This window comes from Apaloderma vittatum, unplaced genomic scaffold (genome assembly GCF_000703405.1).
Source record: "Apaloderma vittatum isolate BGI_N311 unplaced genomic scaffold, ASM70340v1 scaffold22028, whole genome shotgun sequence".
NCBI classification, from domain to species: Eukaryota; Metazoa; Chordata; class Aves; order Trogoniformes; family Trogonidae; genus Apaloderma; species Apaloderma vittatum.
Genome location: NW_009730475.1, coordinates 649 through 22,067, shown reverse-complemented (window position 1 = coordinate 22,067; position 21,419 = coordinate 649). Strand labels below are relative to the sequence as shown.

At 44.5% G+C, this 21,419-nt stretch overlaps 1 protein-coding gene across 1 annotated transcript; it reads left to right on the top strand.

The window, feature by feature from the left end:
* Positions 1–3,992: 3,992 nt before the first annotated feature.
* Positions 3,993–21,174, top strand: SUMF1 (sulfatase modifying factor 1; the record flags this gene model as incomplete). Its single annotated transcript, XM_009874834.1, has 6 exons — positions 3,993–4,166; positions 6,000–6,074; positions 17,654–17,736; positions 19,847–19,969; positions 20,140–20,254; positions 21,061–21,174. Coding segments are annotated over exons 1-6 (684 nt in total), but the record flags the coding sequence as incomplete, so codon positions are not given.
* Between the last annotated feature and the right edge of the window lie 245 nt (positions 21,175–21,419).

Genomic DNA, 21,419 nt, shown 5'->3' with positions numbered 1-21,419 from the left:
CTCCTCACTGTGCGAAGCCAAGACGTGACAACCTGACTCCAGGTGACAAAGTGACTCCAGGTGTTCTTCCTGGCCGCTTGTTTGGGCCTCCTCATGCCTTTAACCATGAATACATGTGGAGGAGTGCTCACCTGCACGGGCTTGTCTGGTGCCATAGGGCCCCGGGGAGGTGACACCTCTGTTAGCCTGGTCCCTTACCTGACGAATATCATTCTGCAGGGGTGCTGGTTGCCCCCTCTATCTCCTACGTCTGTGTTGTTGGTATCAGTGGAACTGGAACACGAACAAGCGATATGCTGTGTCCCTTGGGTGTGTTTCTGCAAAGCCATCGTTTACATATCCATACCTAGAGCGCCTTTCAGGTTCTCTTCAAGTGGAAGTCACGTTTGATTATTTCTTTCTATTTATGCTCTTGCTCTTCTGAAAGACACCATCCAGAGCTGAGCGTGCCTTCCTGGGGAAGGCAGGGCTTAAAGGGGGTTGGCTGATGTACTGTGGTGGTGCTTGCTGTGAAGGGATGCTGAGACTTTATACCATTGGAGCCCAGGTGCATCCCTGGATGAGGCATATTCAGTTATTACAAATGAGATCGCTGTTTCATTTCACGAGATGTAGCCTTTGGCAGACTGAATTATATCATGGCAGACTTAGATCTTGTTTGCGTGTGCAACAGCTTGCAAATAGTAAAAACGTGAGGGGCTGCCTCTCTAATTGCATCTTCACTGTGAGTCTCAGTGTAGGGTGCAAAAAATCATTTGACTCTTCCTTTACACAACGCAGCTGGCAACTTCAACAGTAGATAATGAAAACTAATTACTGCTGGGCTTTAAGATGTTCAGTGTAGGGTGCAAAAAATCATTTGACTCTTCCTTTACACAACGCAGCTGGCAACTTCAACAGTAGATGAAGCCCAGCAGTAATTAGTTTTCATTAAGATGTATGCACAGGATAACTTGATTATGATCTACTAGAAAACATTTTTACCAAAGGAAAAGTGAAGGAAGATCTAACTTCTACGTTGATCATATAGAAACAAGCACTGGGGAACTAGTATTTCAGTGGGTCTGCTCTATGTTACTGTAATACTTTCAATATAAGCATAATCATAAGCAAATACAATTGTTGAAGTTTAGCTCTGAGGACAATGAACTGCATGTGCCAGCGAGTAATACTGTGAAGCTCCAATTACTGTTGCACACTCTATTGCATTAAATCGCCTAATGCAGTAATGGACGCATCTGTCAGCCTCTGCTGTTGCGTTTCTGCCTCCCTACTTCAACTTTGATATCTCTTGGAGGTTAGTTCCTTGGTGTTAGCTACTTGTATTTTAAAACTGGATGTTAAGGCTGATTAATTACCGATTCAGACATGGTTGCTGTGATGTCTATGCAGAGAATCTGTTCTTTACTTGGTGTTGAGCTGCTCACAGCTACAGAGCACAGCCAGGCTTTGCATCCTACGATGTTATCATAGAGCTGGCTGTCAAAGGAAGGTCTGGTTTCCAGACAGGAGGTGGTGCCTTGGTGGGGAGGACAGTCATGTGGAAATCAGTATTTGATATCAGTGATGGACACAACATGAGTAGACGTGTGAGAAGTCTCAGCATGAGGGAGCTGTGCAAGCAGCCGTTCGTGGGGAGGCCTTTGGACATTCCTAAGTGAACGTACACTGGGAATCTATCCAGATTTTTCAGGTTTTTGGAATTGAGTGCTAGGCTGTGAAGCAAGGGTTAATTTTTCGTATGCTTGTAGACAGCTCTTCACCAGTGAGCTTTGAAGACTGCTTCCAGGAGTTGTTTTAGCTACAGTGGGTTGGAAAGAGATTGGAAGGAAGGAGGTGGCGCAGCTTTGTACTGCGTTGTCATTCCCTAAGTCCTAAAAAATGTAAGCAAATTTATCCTGAAGCCCTTTTATGGATTCAGCAGAAGACAAACTGAAGGTGCTTAGATTCTTTTTAGTGGAGAAAGAGTTATGAGGATGCAGCAAGCTTCAGTGTGGTTACTTCAAAGGAAAATGTATTTGTAGCACTTAGTACAGGCTTGTTGCAAGCTATGTGAATTGTGTTGCTGCGTAAGACCCAAGAAAAAGGAGAGATCTATAGTGGAGAAGAAAGAATAAAGTCGGATATGTGAACTTGTGTCAAATACTCCAGATTCTCTTAATGACAGGGAGAGGTGTTGGATAACTGATGTGAACTGACTTACTGACCGTTTGGTATGGGGCTGGTGGTGTAACTACACAACCAACTCTAAACTCCAGAAGCTGGAGGGTAACTAATGATTATTTTTGTCTTCCTGGTTCATTAGTCATTGTGGGCATCCGGTTAAACTGTTCTGGTGAAAGCATCTAATTTTACAAAGAGAATCTTGTAAAGCAAAATAAAAAAAAGTCCAACTAGAGAAGAATCAAGATCCTATAACCTAGGCTGTGCTGCCAAAGGGCTCTGTGTGCAAAGTCCAAAGTTCATGTTTGGTTCTGTGAACCTGCCCCCTCATCTCAGGAATGTTACATCAGTTCACATTTCTCACAACCCCACCTCTACAGTTGAGCTGCTTGTGCTAAATGTGCTGCATGCTGTGTTGCTCCACTACGTGGAATTTTGTTTGAACATCTAAAACCCAGGCTTCTTTTTTGCTCAGAACTTAAACTAAACTTCTGGAGTAGTGTTACAAATGTACTAGTCTGGAAACCTCTCTCAGTGAATATTTTTATTATTAGACTTGAATTTCCTGCATACCAAAAATCAGGATCTTGAAGGAAAAAAAAAAAAAAGATGCTGCAATCTGTTAGAACTGAATTTGCTCATTTTAGGTTCTGTCACTGGTTTGCTTGATCAAATTCCTGGGAAGAGTAGCGTGTGATCACAGATCACCGTCAGGGTACGCTTAGGTGCAATATGACATGCCAGATCATTTTCCACAGTGGATGCAAATGTTGGTGCTGGATGGCTCTCGGGGCTCTCCCACTCACAAACCTCTTCCCAGCGCTAGAGGAGGAGTGAGGCGACAGAATTCAGTGTGAGTTAGGGGGTGACAGTGCCTCAGGAATGCTGAGAAGAAAGGAGAGGGAGTTCTTTTCCCCAGTTCTTTCCTCCTCTGATGATGGGTTGAGTAACTTCTTGGCAAGCTAGCTCTTGGGTAGTCAGCCCTTGAAACGTCACCACACTGGGAAGATTTTGCACAGCCTGAGCTGTCATTCTTCATCCCAGCACAAGCTTCTGAGCAGGAGCTGTGGATACTCTTGTTTTTTGGGTGAGGACTGCATTGCTCAGTTTATGGTCTTTAGAGGATTCTTGGGAAACATCTGACGAGACTTGACAAGACCTCTGGGGCCTCTGTTATCCTAGAAAGAGCCCACTAAAGCTGAGGGAAAATATGTTCTGTTTCTCTGGAAGCTGTCCTGTTGAAATAGTTAAAATGCTATTCTGTCACTTTTCCTTTACTTCTGAAGCTTGAGGCTTTTGCCCAACCTAAAAAATACTGCACGTGCCTGTTAACAAATGAAACCCCAGGTGTAGTTAATATGCAAACAAGCACAGGCTTGTCCACCAAAGAGCACTTCACAGTTTGATGATCTTCAGATTATTCACTGATCATCAGGCCTTCCTAGGCATAGGTGAAATGCCAAAATTCTTCATCTGAAAATGAGTAGAAAGGACTTTGGATTGTTTCTTGGCTTTTAGGTTCAGCAGGGGAACGAGTCTCTCCTCGTTAGAGCACAAGCGTTACCCTCAGTGACAGTTCTGAATTACCCAAATTTCATATAGAAGGAGCTGCAAAGTGAGGTTTTGTTCTCGGTTTAGGTTCTGCTTGCTATTTCTACCAAACAAGTGGCGATCAAGATGCCACCGTTACTGTTTTGTTGTGCTGATTTCATCAGCGAAGGGCAACTCAAAGCACAAGCACTTCCAAAGGCAAGTTGGAAGAGCGAGACCAATAAGAGACTTTCCAGCCTTTCATTTTCATAACCTTTTGGGTGGTGTCTTCCCTGCAGATGGTCGCAATTCCAGGCGGAGTGTTCACGATGGGCACCGATGAGCCTGAAATACAGCAGGATGGAGAGTGGCCTGCGAGAAGAGTCCGCATTAACAGTTTCTACATGGATCAGTATGAGGTCAGCAATGAGGAGTTTGAGAGATTCGTGAATTCTACGGGGTATGTGACTGAGGTAAGGCGGAAGGGTACACGGTCTCCCGGCATCTTTCTTTGTGTTGGAGAAATCCCTGTAAAAAGCACTTTTCTTATTTAAAGGATGTCACAATACTTGCTTGGAATTTCTGTGCTAGCATGTTTCTGATGGAAATAGTGTAGAGAGAAAGCTGCCTTGCCTTGCTGCCCCAAGAGCATCTAGGTGTATACCAACATGCTTATTAAGCACCTTGATATCTGAACTAATATCCCCCTCATCAGTATGACTGAGGCAACCTGGATGAAAATGTCTATGCAGAGGGTTTTTGGCTATTTTTCTGTTGTTTGGCTTTTTTTTTTACCTTTGTCTCCTAAGACATCTTTGTACCAGTATAACTATGTTGTCAGATTTTCCATATTTCAGATTAACAGAGGAGATTAAAAAACTTGTGGTAGCTAAGGACTCTGCAGGCTAGTTTAGTGCAGCTACTTGCTGATGAGCTGAGCGCTAGAAAGCCCTGCTGTCTAAAGAAGATATAATAGCAAGAATAATAATAGTTTTATGCATGTTACTGGGAACAATGGACTAAGAATACATTCAGGTTCTTCCAAGAAAGAAGGTACCTGTGCCTGAGGCTCTGATCTTTCCTGACAGTTGACTGTTCCTACGCAACTTTTATAAAACCCTGACAGGCCTTTCAGGCAAATAAAAGCTTTGGTGTAATGATCAGGTCTCAAAGGAGGCACTTTGCTGAAATCACTCGATAAACTCGTTCTCGTTTGGGAGGCAGGATCCTTCTGGTTGGATGAAGGGCTTCTTTTATCTGTGGCACTATTTCAGTTTTTAAGCTCTTAGCTCAATAATTACGGGGAGAAAAAAAAAAGTTGCTTAACGATTCTGGCTTTGAGCAGAGCCTGCTTGTTGCATCAGCTCCAGGAACGAGCACGAGTGTGATGGTGTTTAAATGAAGAACCGCATCGATGGAGTCTTCGTGGCTCAGCTGGTGTGGATGGGTGCTCCACTTACATTTTCTCCTGTTCTCCCTCACATGGAGCCCTTTTTTTGCACTTGGTTTGGAAAAATAAACTCAGAGTTAGAGTGAACGGCACTGATTCTGCACATTTTTTTTGGGGGGGGGCTTATTCAATCAAGCTATTTTTTTGTGTATTTAAATAATGTTCACATAACTAACTGTGGGTAGACAGAGCCAACCTACTTCTTGGCTTTCTTTTATTAAGGACCAGACTGAACTCCAGTAGCAAATGAAACCTGGAGGGAAATAGCTGAAGAAAAATCTCCAGATGTACAGCTTGGTTCTTGAACCAAGTTTTCTTCAACAAACTTTTTTTTTTTTTTTTTTTTAAAAGCCCTTGGTGGATTCTGTCAGATGGAAATCTGGGGTCCTTTGGGTGATAAACCTGTTCACCTCCGGGTCTTTCAGATTAGGCAGGAGAGAAAAAACAGAAACGACCCACAAGAATTTTTTTCTATTTGATAAACCTGTTTCTGCGTTTTGGGGTCTTTCAGATTGGGCAAGTGAGAAAAATTAGAGTTGCTTTGCTTTTTTTTTTTCTTCTCCCTTTCTTTCCTCTCTGAAACTGAATATATAAAGGCTATGGTCATATGCTAAAATTTCTTCCAATCTGGATGGCAAATGGGATCCTTCTTTCAAACTGTGCTTCTTGAGGAGTTCAGAGCATGCAGAACCATCCAGAGATGAAATGCCATCGCTTCTAAAATAGCTTCCTTGAAAGAGAACTCAAGCATTACTGTTTGAATTCCCTCATCCTTGATAAAATAAAGCTGTAGATGTATCATTTTAAGAATAACTTTCCTCTGCTAACATGGTTGAATCTTTTGTTCTTTCTCTAGGCAGAGAAGTTTGGCGATTCCTTTGTGTTTGAGGGAATGCTGAGTGAAGAAGTGAAGGCCGACATCCGTCAGGCAGTGAGTAATGCAGGGGAACGCTTGCTTCGCAGTCCCTGGGTTAGATGTGCTGGGATCAAGGCAGTAATTTCTAAATTGTGTGATGTTCCCAAAGCTGTGTATGAAAGTGATTAGCAGTAGTTAGTATCAGCCTGTTCTTGTCCTTTTTTTCTTTCCTAAATGAGAAGTATTTAGGAGTGTAGTAAGTGGTGCAGATATAAGGGTGTTTGTTGTACGTGTAACACAGTGATGCCTCAGAAATTCAGGTGCTCGTAGTGGCTCTACCAGTGATGTGCTGTGTGGGCAAAGCACAGGAGTGCTGCTGGCTCCAAGAGCGCAGGGTCACGCGAGTGGCACGCTCTGCCAGTACCCAAACCGAGCGGGTAAATCCTGAATTAAGAAAATGAGCATAATCTGTGTACCTGATGCGGATGCTTGCATGACTGCTTTCTCTAGGTTAACTAGAGGTGAAGTTTTCCAAACAAGTGTCCTTTTGATGGCACACCTGAGTCCGGAAGAGCCCTTACTCTGTTGTGAGCTGCTGAAGTTTTACTGTGCTTCCTCCATCTCTGTGGAAGATCCTGCATGCTTTGCTGCTTTTTCAGTTCCCTTCATCTTACTAGGGCAGCTTACAGCTCGTGCTGGGTGCAGTGCTGATTGAACTGGGGCTGATCCAGTTTTGCTGTTGAGTTGAAGTCACCGTTGGTTTAAAAAAAACCCTCAAAAGTCCAGTAGCGAAGCTTCCCTGCGCCCTCCTTTCCCTCTTTCTGTTGTGGATGTGCTGCTGAGCCTTTCTTAGGCTTCATTTACCTTCTCCTTAACCTTACCAGGTCACTTAACTTTTGTGGATCCTAATAGCAAGCAAACTGTGGCACACAATCTCCTGGGTGAATTTATCTGTTTTGAGCAGGAGTTTGGACACAATAACCTCCCGAGGTCTCTTCCCGTCAGGATTATCCTCAGCTCTGATGAACACACTGGGCTCTCTTGTCCCATGCCTTAAAAAAAGAAGCCTTGGAAATGAAGCGTTCTGATGCGGTGTGGCAATTCCTGTGTGTGTGTCTGTGTGGCTTCAAGTTGCATTTACTCTGGAGGGGAATTTCTTTGGGTTTTTTGGTCAATTTTCTTTTGGATCAGCAAAGCTGACTTGGCCTGTTCTGCAAGTGCTTGAATCAACCCAGGGAACAAACCCAGGGAACAAAACCACATCTTTTGGCAATAATTCTATTAAATGTAAGTGTTAAGTGAAGCTGCACTTATAGAGGAGCACAGCTTTTTCTTGCCACCTTTTGCACCTTTCAGTGCTAGATAAGCAGAGAGAGAGAGAGAGAGAAGTGAGAAAGTCTGAGCTGAAATTATTTCTTTTAGTTAGTAGCAAGTTTTTACTTATGCACGCCATTTGATCCAAAGTACAACTTCAGGAGTTTAGAGGATTATCACTGAGTATGACAAACAACTGAGAATATCTGGGGCGTTAGTATTTAGTAATTTAATTTTCCCCAAAATAGTTTCTCACACAGAGTTTTTCTTACATATGTGTGGTGCAACAGAGTAGTGAATATTCATTGCTCTCTATAAATTACACTCTTGGTTGAGGGAGGGATCATGGAATCGTAGAGCTTGATTTTTATCTCCAAGGAGCAATCTAGATCGGAGGCTGCAAGAAGCCCGATGAGAATGTGTTCTGGGGATGACTGGCAAAAAACGTGGAGTTTGGTTTCCTACTGCAAGGAAAGGAAGATCACAAGAACAGTTCGTTATGTTGTAATTCAGGGGTATCAACTGTCTACTGTGAGGCTTAAGAGGAGTAAATTGGCCTTCCCAAACATGAGCATAACTGATGTTGAAGGTAGAATTAATGCAGGTGGGCTCATCCCATCTTCACAACAGTTGGTATTAGAGAAAGATTTTCTTTTTTTCCTGCCCTAGTTCCGTGATGCAGAAATCCCTAAATCTTGCTTTCCATTTTAAAACAAACAAACCCTAAGAATGCTGGAGTAAGCTCAGTCCTGGCTATTTGTATAAACACACACAGAGTGTTGGGAGCCACTTCCCTGGGTGTGCCAGCCAAATTTTCAAGCGTTGGCTGTAATGGGAACAGAACAAGTATTATGCCAGGTGCTGGAACAGAGCCCAAACCCGTCTTTTTGGCTGCTGCTTGATGGAGGTTTTCTCTATTTGGGAAAAGTAAACTTTAGGGGGCTGTCCCTTTGCCATGTTTTCAGTATTTGTCATTAGGTCAGGTTGCGAGCTGCTGGCACGCAGAGCATTGTCACAATAGACCCGGAGAAAGATTGTACTAATTGTTTTGGTGAAGCGCTCTGGAGAGCAGCGGCTGCGTGCCTTGTGGTTTGGCGCTTCTTAACTTCGCGCTGATGCTGTGGACAAACTTAACATGCTGAAACATGGTAATATTGGTGGTGGGGGGAAGAAACCAGAAGCTGCTTTTCTTCCTCCTGCCTGCCTGCCCCCTCACCAGCTACATACTGTGAAATCCAGCTTTTAGCAAGGAGCTGCTGTTTGCAGGGAGAAGGTGTCGGGAGGCAGCGCAGCAGTGGAGCTGGGAAGAGAGCTCTGATGTCTGAAGATACAGCTTAGAATTTTATCTATGGGTGCTTCTGCCTCTCAAAACTGTGCCTCTCTGTTGTTCTACCTTGCATTTTCTGCGAGGGATTGTAAATGTCGAGAGGACTGTGCAGACCTTTGTGGTTGTGAGGGCCTTTGGGTTTTGTGACGTTGCAATTTGTGGACTAGAAAAAAGAAGCGTCTTTCAGCTGCAGGGAAGGGAAGCATCAGCTGTGGGGATGTGATGTTAGAATATAATGTACTCAGGCTACTTCTTGCACAACTCAATTCTGGGTAGGCCATGCTCGTCCTGCCTAATTGAAACTAATAAAATGCATTACCAGTTTTCTGTAGATCATACTTTCAAGAAACAATTTTCTATAGGCAACTTGCAAGAAACTTCATAATGCAGAAGCATCCCTGCTACGGGGCAGGGACTTCAAGGGTTCCGCAAAAGCGAATTCTTCCTGGGGATCTGCAAGCTTAAATAAACCAACAGAAAATAAAAACCAGCTTCCTGTTACCTTGCCCAAAATGTTGAATTTCTGTTAGTGCCTGCTGGTGGAAAAATGGTGAAAGGAACTTGATACTATTTGATTAGTTAAAAAAAAAAAAAAAGTGAGCACATTTTTAAAACTTGGCTGCTGCATTGTAGCCGTTCAAATGGAATCAGAAAAAGTGTAAATTGCAAGATGTTGGCGTCAATCAGCAGATTGTAATGATCAGCAATGGAGAAAATGAAGGCTTTTTTCCTTGATGTATACCTCAGCCAAGTAATATTGTAGCTGGTGGCAGGTACCTTTCCGAGTCATAACTATCACCGTGAAAAGCAGAAATAAGATGGAAACATTGGTGCACTGCTGAAACTGAAAATCCCTCCACCAAATGGGAGAGAGGACTGTGCTTTCACTGTGCCTCAGTGGCTCCGATATGCTTCGATCTGGCTCTCCTCCAGCGGAAGCACAGGAGTGCTAAATGCAGATGCTCTTTAGGGGAAGAGCAACAGGAACATGTGTTTTGGCAGAGCCTTTCATAGGCAGTGACAGAACTGGGGAGAGGTGGAAGGGAAGATGTTGGGCTAAACCGTCCATAACAGCTTCTATAAATAACAAGGCGCACGTGTCTCTTGGGGAGGACCTGGGGGTTTTGATCCTTTTGACCGCTTTGGCTTGTCCGTTTCTGAAACCAGCCGAATCTGTCGTGGGCCTTCCACGGCAGCAGACAGCTCGGTGAGATCAGAGGTGGGGCTGGGGAAAGCTAACGCTGGAGCAAACCAGCTCAGCACGTAGAATAATTGTTGGAGCGTTGGGCGTGTGTTTCCTGGCGGTGAGTGCTCCCCTAGATAGCCGCCCTCCTCTGGCAGGGAAGCAGTAAAAAGGGGTGTAGCAGCCAGTAACCGAATTGTTCTAGAATTCTGGGAGCTCGAGTTTTAGTTTTTGGCCTCTACGTTCAGCACTAATGTGGCAGAGAGCGAAAATGTTGCACCGGAGCAGCAGAGGCTGTTAGTGATGGAACTGGCAAGGAGTTTTTCAAATGAAAAAGGGTGTTTTCTAGGGTGAGGGTGGAAGGTCCTTTGAAAACAAAACATTTTGTGTGGCTTGAACAAGTCTTGATAGGTTCACATATTAAAATCAGTTCTTCCACTTGCAGATTAAGACCATCTATTACAGTTATTAAGTTACGGGCTTTCTTGGGTGCTTGGCCTTTGGTTTAGGTGATAGCTTGGCATTTGGGGTTTTTATTTTTTTTTTCTCTTTCTTTTTTGAGAGAATTTAATGAAATGGAAAAAGCTCAAAATGTAGACATTTTTGCTATTCTTATTTTATGATGAAACTGTTTTCCTACTGTTTTATCTCCCTGAGTTAAGGAGAAAGCAGAGAGGGGGAAATGCATCCCCAGTGCTATTATTCCATGGCATTGTAAAATGCCATTTATATGGCATTTTAATGTATCCTAGAGCAAAAAGCATGAAGACTGTGTCTGCAAAATGAGAAGGTACTGAGGCGTGTTTGCCAGCGAGGGGATTTGAGAGCTCTTGCGAATAATTGCAAGAGTTTCATTTGCTGTGCAGCTACTGTGAAAAAGGTAAACAGCATAGCGCTTACCCACACTGGAGTATGGCGAAGCTCAGGTTTGCTCACTGGAGAGTAGCAGGAACGTTTTTTTAAGTTGTTTTTTTTTTTTTTTCTTGGCTTGTGGAAGATAACAAAATTAATTTTGGCTTCCAGGCTATGTAAAGGTTGCAATGAAGAGACCGCTGGCATACGAATGTGTGTACTTGACTTGTCTTTCGGAGGTATTGGATTTTTAATCCGGGAGTGCAGTGAAATCAGTTCACTGGCAAGCTTGAGCAAATGGCATAAAGTTGTTCTGCTCAGTCTAGAACCACTGGATGCTGCTTTCCCCTCATACGAGGGGAAATGGCCTTAAGATCCATCAGGGGAGGTTCAGGTTGGATATCAGGAGGAATTTTTTTACTGAGAGGGTTGTCAGCCGTAGGAACAGGCTGCCCGGGGAGGGGGTTGAGTCGCCATCCCTGGAGCTGTGTAAGAGACGGGTGGGTGTTGCCTCGAAGGACGTAGTTTAGTGGTGTGGATAGGGCTGGGAAAAGGTTCGACTTGATGATCTTGAAGGTCTCTTCAAGCCGAAACTGTCCTATGACCACGTGCCCTGGGGGGGAGCAGGTAGGTTATTGTGTGGTTCGTCTGATACTCTGAAAATGTCAACACGTGTTGCACAAGCAGAAGTTGACAAATACCCTTATTGCTGCTTTAGGGGTAAATGTCATCTTTTCCACATTTGGCTTTTGCTTTTTTGGAGGCCCTTCAGAGAGGAAACTGAAATCCAAGGTGAGCCTGCTGCTTGCAGACCCTGGGGCGTTGGTTAGCTGCTGAAAGGAGTTGGGAAGGTGGAGCTGTCGAGCTGCTCATCTTGTGCTGTGCTCCCACGGCTGGGATAAAGAACAATGTGCAGGAGGCATCTCTCACGGGGAATTACCAGTTATACTGGGCCATATTTATCAGGTTAAACCACAAGTTGAAAGCGGGGCATTGCTCGTGCCTCAGGCTGTAGCTACATCCGTGCGTGCGTGATTTTCCTAAAGTCCATGTTCACTTGGGTTTTGGAAAAAAAATTACTGGCTGGAGTGCAGGTTTAGATGTTGGCTGAAAAATAGGCTTCCAGAGATGGAACTCACCAGGAATATCAGTTACTCAAAAGAAGCTTCTTTGGATTCCAAAACTTGCACTTAATGAATCTTACTGGATTTTAGCATCAAATATTTTTGGTTATTTTTCTTGGAGGTTTGACACAGTTGTGAAGTATTGCACTGTTTGAAGGAGATTCAATGACCTTTCCTTATGCGAAGGAGAAGGTCCCTTTGTGAAAGTGCCAATTACATCTGACATATTTTCTCTTAACTAATGACTTAAAATCCATCTCTTCTTATTTTACAAAGCTGCTGCCCTTCCTTTTTGCAATTCCAAACTGCTTTAAAATATGGGGAATTAAGGCAAACAATATCAGCATTCGGTATAAACCAAAACCTCTTGCTGCTTTTATTTCTGAGCTGATGGGGGAGGCTACAAACCTTAGAAAATACGAATGAAAACAGATTCTTGTGCAATTAGAGCTTTCGGGGAGCTGGGACTTTTAATTGATACAGCAAATAGCCTGGGCCCTGCAGCAGTGTTGCAGAAGCGTTGATTATCTTCTGGAAGACAAAATACTCAACTGTCTGCTTCAAAGGTGTTTCAGCGCACTTGATTACTGATTTAGTGGAGGATTTGACAATCCTGTTCCAGTTCAGTTTATGTAGGTGATTATGGAAGGTTTGTTCTTCTCTGCAGAGCGTCTTCAAGAACAAATACGGATTAGAGCTGCTTTCGATGATGTCTCCCTCCTGCAGCTGCTATGACAACCCCGGTAAGGGGCTGGGAGAGATCTCTGCGTCGGCTTGAGCCTCGAAGCGGCGTTCGCTTCCACGCTATTTACATTGCAACGTCTCCCTGACTCCGTTACAGCTGTTTCAACTTAAACACGAGCCCGTTGCTATAGAGATGATGCGCGGCGTAGAAATAGGTCGCGTTCAGGCTGGTTTCGGTGCGCGCAGGAGGAGCAGCAGAGCGGAGAAGGTGAATGGGGGGCGTTTGTCCTGAATCTGAGCAAGGGAAGAAAGTTCTGAGGGGTGTTGTGGAGGTGTGCTGAGGCTGCCTAGAAAAATAGGTGTGATGTTACTTGCCATCTAATGCGATGTCTTTGTGGTTTCTGAGGGGAAGATGCCAGTGGCTCAGGTGCTGCACAGCAATTAGTTTTATTTCTTCAACTCTCTGCCCTACTAAAAATGTTCTGTTCTCTGCCTCTTTCTTGGGTAGTTCATTAATCAACTGTTCAGGGCTTAAGATACGCCACAGAGGAGGAAAAATTGACAGAGATTTATGCGTATCTGCCTTCCATGGGTAAAATAAAACCTCATCCAAACCCAATGTTCTTTACTGAGTCTTTTTTTTTTTTCCTGCGTCCTACCGATGCTTGCAAGGAGGGTGTCCAGACCACTGAGTGTGTTTCCCGGAGTTAATGCTTCATAACTTCCCCGCTTCCCGCTGATGCACATGTTGCTTTTGTAGCCAAGAGGATGCTTTTGCAAATTCCGGATGTGCGGCGCTGAAGGCAGTCGGATTCAAACGAGCGGTAACCTGTTAAGCCAGCGGCTGAAACCCAAGTGTGCGTAACTTTCTTTAAGAACCCACCGCCTAATAAATGATTCTCAAAGTGTTTTCCAGATTTAGACTACTTCTCATTCGGAAAAAATCTCTTTTTCAGACAGTTGATTCCTCAATTGCTCAAGTTCTTACTCTGCAATAACTTTTGCTTCTTCCAGATGTTTATCTTGACTTAGAGTGTGCAGCCTTATTGTATTAAAATAGCATTCTAATGCTGTAGCATGTCAAAAAAAGATGTTTGCTGCATGTCTGGACGACAGGATGAATTTCTCATCGTCTTACAGGCCTGACTTAAGGTTGAAATCTACAGCTTCGTTATGTCAAGTGACTTGTTGCGTGTTAGAAATGGAATTAGAGCCAACATTAGCTACTTGGGCTACTCGGTTGAGTTTATTTTTGCTAATTTTTCTAATACATAAATGTGATTTGAACTTGAACTTATGAGCTAAAGCAAGGGGTGTTTGTGGGTGGTTTTGGTGGTGTTGGCTTTGATTTTGGTTTTGGTGGTTTTTTTTTTTATCTAATGTGGCCAGTGCCTTGTTAGGTGCAAGACTAATACAAATGTTTTCGTGCCTTTCAGTTGGGTATTTTGGGGTGTGTTTTTAAGGGTATTTCCCTGCTGATTTTGCAGCACCAGTAATGGTGTAATGCTGAACATGGAACTGATTTTCCTGATTTCCCCCGTTTCATTTTCTCTGTGTAGATGTAGGGAGGAATATTCCTCCAGGTAATTGTGAAGCGGCCTAAAAATCTTGAAATCATGAGTTAATGGAGCAATTAAAGTTAGGATAGCCCAGCCTACTTTGAAAAGAAAATTGAATACTTAAAACTTTGAATTTTATGCAAGCTGACAGTGGGAGTATATGCTTCAGTTCTGCAAATGGCTTCATTTGAGTGGAAAACTTGTAGGCTGGAATTAACTGCTAGTATAGCTTTTCCCGGCATCATCGTAGCGTGTTGCCGTTTCTCCGCAGTGCTACAGGTCCGTGATAAGCGGAACAGTGAGTTCTTAAAGTTTAATCCTGGAGCAGAGAGCTGGATAATCCAAGTTTTTTCAGCTGGATCAGACCGAGACAAGCACTGAGCTGCTGTGCCCCTGCCATGTGCTCTGCTCCGGGGGCTGCGTTCCCCCGTGTGCCGCGGCGGTTGTGTAACCTTGGTGGGGTGCAGCTCTTGAACCGCTTCTCTTGGAATCAGTCGGCTCCGCCAGGAAGGATTAATCGAAACGAATGAGATATTGTCCCGTCGTTTGGTATCTCTTAGAGATCTATTCTGCATATGTCGTTATTTTTACAGACTGAGTCTGTTGCTGGTCTCTGGAAGATGCCTTTCGGAGCAAAGCGTAACGCGGAGCGTTACGAAAGGAGCTAAGCTCATTAGCGGCGAGGGAGGGCTTTGCTGCATTAGCTGTGGTGTTGTAATGTCTCTGTCTAATTAGCTCTTCTACTAATTAGATTAGAGCAATTAAAAGCTTTAAAGACTTTGGAGAAGTTTTCTGGAAGGACCGTAAATTGCGGCTGCACGACTTTCTCTTTTGGAAGGAGCGCCTTGGTGCACGCTCGCTGGTGTCGGTGACTTGGATGAGTTTCCAGTGAATTATTGAAGGCTGTACGTAGTCAATCACACTTCTCCCTGTCCTAGTACTGTCTGTGTAACTCTTCCAAGGTTCTGGGTGTTCTGCAGAGACCGGCAGCCATTTGGTGTTCAGCTCGGCAGAGCCAGGAACAGAAGACGTGCACGCGTAGTGCTCTCGTGTGGAGAGACGGCATTTTTCTCGGTTTAAAATAAACCATTCTGATTGAAAGCATCTGCTTTTTCTTTTGCATAACAAAAATGTTGTCCAAAAATCAAGTCTTCTAAAGTGTAAGTCTTTGCAGTCTCCTGCAGAGGTTTTATTTTTTTTTTTTTTTTAATCCAACACCCCAGCAGTTTAATTTACAAAAACGTATCGTGCTTGGAAAAGATTGGGATGAGATTTTTCCTTGTGAACTTCCAGATTCGCAAAGAACCTTTAGCAAACAGGACCGTGGCTCGCTTACTTAAAGAACCATAAAATTCTAATGTTAGATCTCTGCCCTACCTTGAATATAGATTAAAGGTTAAAACTCAATATACAGGGAACTGGTTAAATCAGATGAGTTTTAAAGCTACTGACTGTAGGATCTGTTTAGCAGCTGGGTCATGCTGGAGCTTCAGTATCTGCGAGTGAAGATGCCATCTTTGGATTAGAATGCTCAGTAACGGAGCCAGAGTTACTAGAAGGAGGTGGAATGCTTCTTGTGCTTTTCTGGAAAGGGCAGGGGTTCTACTTGGGGTGGGAATGTTGTTGGCTGTGTTAGATACCGAGACAGAATTATGTGGTTGGTGGTGTCGATTTCTGTGCTTGTGCTAGGGAGGTCAAAGCAGAAGTTCTAAGCAGTGTCCTTGCTTCAGGAGCTGCCTCAAGGGTCTCAGTGAGGTGGAGAGCGCAGCAGCAAGCTGCCGAGATCGTCTTTATTTCTTTTTGTGCAATTCTATTCACAATTTATGTTTGTCATCAATGGTTTTTTCTATCGTGCACGTGTTGTTATGTGTTAAATGCACTTCCTAGAAGGAGCTGTTAAAATTGTTTGACTGGACTGACGCTGTGTCTCCTGAGCACCAGCTTTTAGGAACTTTTGCTTTTTGACTTTCCTGTGAAGGATCTTGTGAGTTAAAGGATAACGCTCTTAGAATCAGTAATTACTCAGGTTGGGAAAGCCCCTTGGGATCACCGAGTCCAACCATGAACCCTACTCTGCAAAGCTCACCCCTAAACCATCTCCCCCAACCCCACATCAACCTTGAAACCCCTCCAGGGGTGGGGACTCCCCCCCCTCCCTGGGCAGCCTGTGCCAAGCTCTGACTGCTCTTGCTGGGGAAAAAAAATTTCCTAATTTTGCCTCTCAGTACAATTCCCACCTGTGTGTTTAACGCTTTACTTACTCCCTGTGCCATCTCCTGAGTGGGAAAGCTGGAGAAACTGCTGCAGGTTGTTCCACGGGCCAGTATTCGAGCGGCATCTGGATCTCGTGGGTCTGGAGCTAACCAGCGGGCGGGCTGTTTAACTCCTAAAGCATTGGAGGCTTATTTCCTTTCATTTTTGTTCATTATGGAAATTATCTGTATAATAGGAGTATTCTGGAAGCAAGCACTTAAGGTGCTGGAATAAAACCACTGTTGATGGTTAGCATAAGTGGATTTTTTTGCCTCAATGTTCTGAAAGGAGCCGTTATTAAGGTAAGTGTTCCTAAGTGAAAGTGAATCAGAACGGAATAGTTAAATGTGCTGTGCACTGACCTTCTCAGCCTTGAAGCAAACTTAATAGAAGAAATCCTTAATTAATGTGTTCCAGGAGTAATTCCTTGGCATTGTAGAACCAAACTGGAGACTTGGGGCAGAGAGAAGCACTCCATGGCTGCGCTGTTACAGAGTATTTTCCCAGTTGGTTTGCTGAGCAACATCAAGCAAGCCAAAAAAAAAAAAAGGCTTCAATTCTGTGGCTCTTCTGTCTCCACCTTCTGGAAGCTGACAGCAAATAATTTGAAATCAGCTTACTGAGTTAATTAACTGGAAAGCAAATGTGTTGCAAGGTGCATGTTTTTACCCCAGTTAAAGGATTTTGTTTTAGTTATTCCCAAACCCTGAGTGTAGGGAGCAAGTAATTGGGATGGAAATTCTCTTTAAGCCAAAACTGCCTTTTCTTTGTTTGTTGTTATCATCTCCGCAGCGTGTGTCAGACTGAGGCTGGCTGATTTACCTGTACTGAGGGCATGCTGCCGAAAAAGAATAGAGTGAAACTGTGGTGTTCCAGGTGACCTCTTCCAACCAGCACCACCGAAGTGTTCTTGGCGTGTGTTTTCAGAGGTTAAAACGGGAATTTTCAAGAGGACACTGTGGCCCAGTGCAGCTAGTGTGCTGAAGGCTGTGCCTTCAAAGAGAATAAACTGTGCCTTCTGTCAGACCTGCAGGTGGGAACATGTAGAAGGGAAGGAGAAGCAGCCAGCGCAAAAGCCTTCCGAAATGCGTGCTCAGGATTTGGGCTCCTTGTCGCTTGTTTTCGGGTGGTGCTTTTCTTGGGGCTGTTCCCTGGCCGGCAGCGCTGTGGTGTGGGTCGAATGGTCATCGTGGTTTGTCAGAGATGGTTCGGAGCGTTGTGGGTCAGGAGGTTATTGGCTGCAGAGCTGCGAGCTGCCAGTGAAGGCTTTGTAGCCCATTCTCACTTGGTGCTTTTTCAGAACAGCCTTTAGCTGGGAGTTTAAGTCATCTTCCCTGGCCGTTCTCATCCCTCCTCAGGTTGCAGCCGCTCCCTGGTGGTTGCCTGTGAAGGGAGCCAGCTGGAAGCACCCCGAGGGTCCCGACTCCAGCATCTCCAACAGGTAAGCCCTGAATATCCCTTCAATTATAATACACCATGCTTGTAAATGTACCTGTAAGCTTGCACCAGGAATGGGGATACACGGAAGAGTTCTGAATTAGTTACCTGTTTGCTGCTGCTTCTGTTTTCCCATCTTCTAGCATGCTGCGTACTACGATCTGTGGTTGCGTCGTCAGTGGCGTCTAAAGCGTCCACGCAAAGGAAAAGAGATCATTCTGGAATGTGCTTCAGTGTGTTTCCTATTTGCATTTATGTATCAGCAGGGAAACAGAGTAGATCTTTAGAGGGCCAGTAACCTGAGAGCATTCAGTGCACATCTGGTTTTGGAGAGGAACGCTAAATGCCAGCTGCACACAGAGTCTGAGTCCATGTAGCATGTCCTCCACCTGGGATGTGGAGAATTACTTCTTTGGGAGCAGAAAACTCAAGAGTTTTGTGCTTTTTACTGTATCCTGACTCTGCGAGCTGATTATTGTGAAAAATCACTTGTGATTTTATCTCGCAGCTCTAAATGCCTGTAGGTAGTGTCATGCCTTGCTAGCATGAACCCCACAACTTGCTGATCCGTGTCTTTGTGCCATCTCTTCCCATTCAGAAGTGTAATGAATTTTATGGCTGGAAAATCAAAAGGCTCCATCGTTCTCAGGGGGTTTTTCAGCTACTGCAGAGCTAGCCCTGGGTTGCCCACGTGGAGAGCCATTGCTCTGTTCCGTAGGTTGCTCTGTGCTTACGTGGAGATGTCTGTCCTCATTTGGGGCCTTCTCTACTGCAACTCTTTCTCTTGCCTGGCAGGTGTCAGTGAAGTTGTTTCAAGCTGCCTTAACTAGTTAAAGTTTCAAAACTTCTGTTTGAAATAAAGTCAGACTCTCTAGCCTAGATCTAGTAGGTGCTGGCGTGTTTTTGAGTCCTCTAAGGACGGGCCGGTGTTAGTGTAACATCATCTGATGGCTGAACTGCCTAGTAACGAGTCCGTTGTCTGTTCTCCAAGGGTAATGAAAGAATTATCTGAGGCAAAAATAGAGATAATGTCAGGAGGCGTTGTTAAGGGAAGGCAGAGAAATTTAGGTCACAGTCTGCAGGTAAGAGTTGGAAACCTGCCGTGTGCGTCCAGTCCTGTAGAAGGATGGTGCAAACCTGGGCTAGTGCAGCTGAGGGTGAACTTGCCACGTGGAAAGGCCGACAGATAAACACTGGTTTGTTAAATGAGGTGGGAGAGACAAGTTCACCAGCAGTCTCCTGGCCTGTCCTCTGGACCAGTACCCTCAGCTCTTGAAGTATCTTGCTCTGTTGGAGGCTCGGATGGGGAGGATGGCAGTGATGAGAGTGACTAAGCATTTTTCATGTCTTTTTCTGGAAAGAGAGACCAGGAATCCTGCAACTGAGCCAAAGGAAAGATGGGAGCTTTTGTGTAAACTATGGACAGCTTGAAACACTCAAAGAAAAAAAACCCCATTGTTATATTTCTGCAGTTCACTCTTTTGTAGATAGAGTGTTGGTAAAAGCAAGGGCTTGTTCTTATCTCGCCTCTCCCTCAGAAACCCCACAGCTGATGGCAAAGAGAAGAGCACACAAGGGAGTGGAGAGCGTTTGCCATTAAATTGCATTTTAAATTTTCCTATTGAGCACTTCTGGCTTCTTGTTTGGATACCTTTAAACGAGCCTAGCAAGGAGTAGTACTGGTGCAGGCCCTTGGTGTCTTCCTTTGGGTCTCTGGAGCACCTACATTTCCACAGAGCCACTATATCAATTTTTCTTCACAAGCTTCTGGCTGCAGCAGCTTTCCGAGGTGAGAACATGCGGAGGCACGAGCCACAAATGTCCTTGTTAGCTGTAGAGAGCTGTACATAAAAGCACGATGAGACAAACAAGTTTTGGTTTTTTTCTTGTTTTTCTCTGGGTGCATTTTCCTTCCAGCATCTTGCTGTTCTTCTTTAAATAGCTTCTTTTCTGTAAAAGGGACCTGATACCTCATCCCGTTGTAACTCAGCTGTGAAACTTCCTCATACTCCCTTCTGGCCACCTCTAAAGGAGCTTCATAAAGTGCTCGTGCTGTAGAGCTGTGAGGTTTCCTGGTTCGGTGATAATCTTGCCCTGTTTATCTTGCTCTCCAGAATGGATCATCCGGTTCTTCATGTTTCCTGGAACGATGCTGTGGCATTCTGCACGTGGGCAGGGAAACGGTTACCGACGGAGGCTGAATGGGAATACAGCTGTCGCGGGGGGCTCGAAAAGAGGTACCTGTCACAAAGGTGTTGCTGATGAACATTTTAAACTGTCCTTTACTAGATAAGGACATGTCGTGTGGGTTTTTATTACCCTCAATGTCTTTTTCTTGTGTACTGGGGTGTCTTTTTAATAAAAAAAAATAAAATTGTTTGACAGCTGTTGTTCTGTGTGTCTTTAGGCTTTTCCCATGGGGCAACAAGCTTCAGCCCAAAGGTCAACATTATGCCAACATCTGGCAGGGAGTGTTCCCGACTACTAACACCGCAGAAGACGGGTACAAAGGAACTGCGCCTGTAAGTGGGTCTCAGGAGAGAATTAATCACGTGGAAGTGAACTTAGTTTTCCTAAAATTGAATTGTTTTACGTTCAGCTCAGTGAGTGGTGGTTGTGTTCCATTCCTGCACTCCTTCACCTTTAGATTTTTCACGCTGCAGTGTGTTTCACTTCAGGCTTGGGGATTACCAGGGGACACTTTTAAAAAGTTATTTGCAAAGCAAAGATTACTTTGGTTTTAACTTCTAGTTCCTCTCAGACTGACCTCTTTTCCCTCTTTCCAGTCGTTTACAGTCAGAAGCTGAAATACTTTCTGCCTGCACTTTTGGTATTGCAATTTTGTGAACTCTCATTTTTTGGGCAGTTGTTCCCAAGGCACAGATGCAGTGCAGTAGTTACACAGAAACGAAACATCCCTTTTTGGAGAGGTTGAGTCCAACTAGTATGGCAAAAAATGGAATGGAATTTTTGAGGTAGCCAAGAATGTGAGTGAATTATTAAATGGTAGTTAAAGCCGGTCTCAAAATTTTAATTGGCAGAGAAATCTGTGTGTGTCTGAGTCTCCAAAACCACTGAGAAGATGCTTTGTGCCATAGTGGAAGCTTGTGGAATGGATGATAACTATTTTTTTTTCATATTTGTATGGGACATGTTAGAAGTGTTACAGTTCTGTGCTACTAATTTGGGGTCTGCTTTTGAGAAGTGAAGGCAGAAGCTCCTGGTAAAGACAAATGCACCTTCCGCAGATCGGTCTTTCAGGATTAGGGACGTTATTTCACGCTGAGGCGTTGACAGAACTGTCACTCACGTCCTACGTCTCGTACAGGTCGCTGCGTTTCCTCCCAACGGGTATGGCTTGTACAACATGGTGGGAAACGCCTGGGAGTGGACGTCTGACTGGTGGGCTGTGCGGCACTCGACCGCCGAAGTTCACAACCCCGTAAGTATTTTCTTGACACGGCGTGAAGTAGAGAATTCCCGCTTGCTGCTCTGGTCTGGCTGCTGTTTGAAAAACCTTCTGTTCTTTGCTGCGTCTGGGGCGGGCTGAGCCGCATTCTGGCAGATTGGGAGCTATTGCCCCACCTGTGATCAGCGCTGGGATTGGAGTGTGGGAATGCAGTTGGAGTTATTTAGGGTGGGACAGGCCTCCACACCTGGCGAGCAGCTGAATACTTACAAACTGGC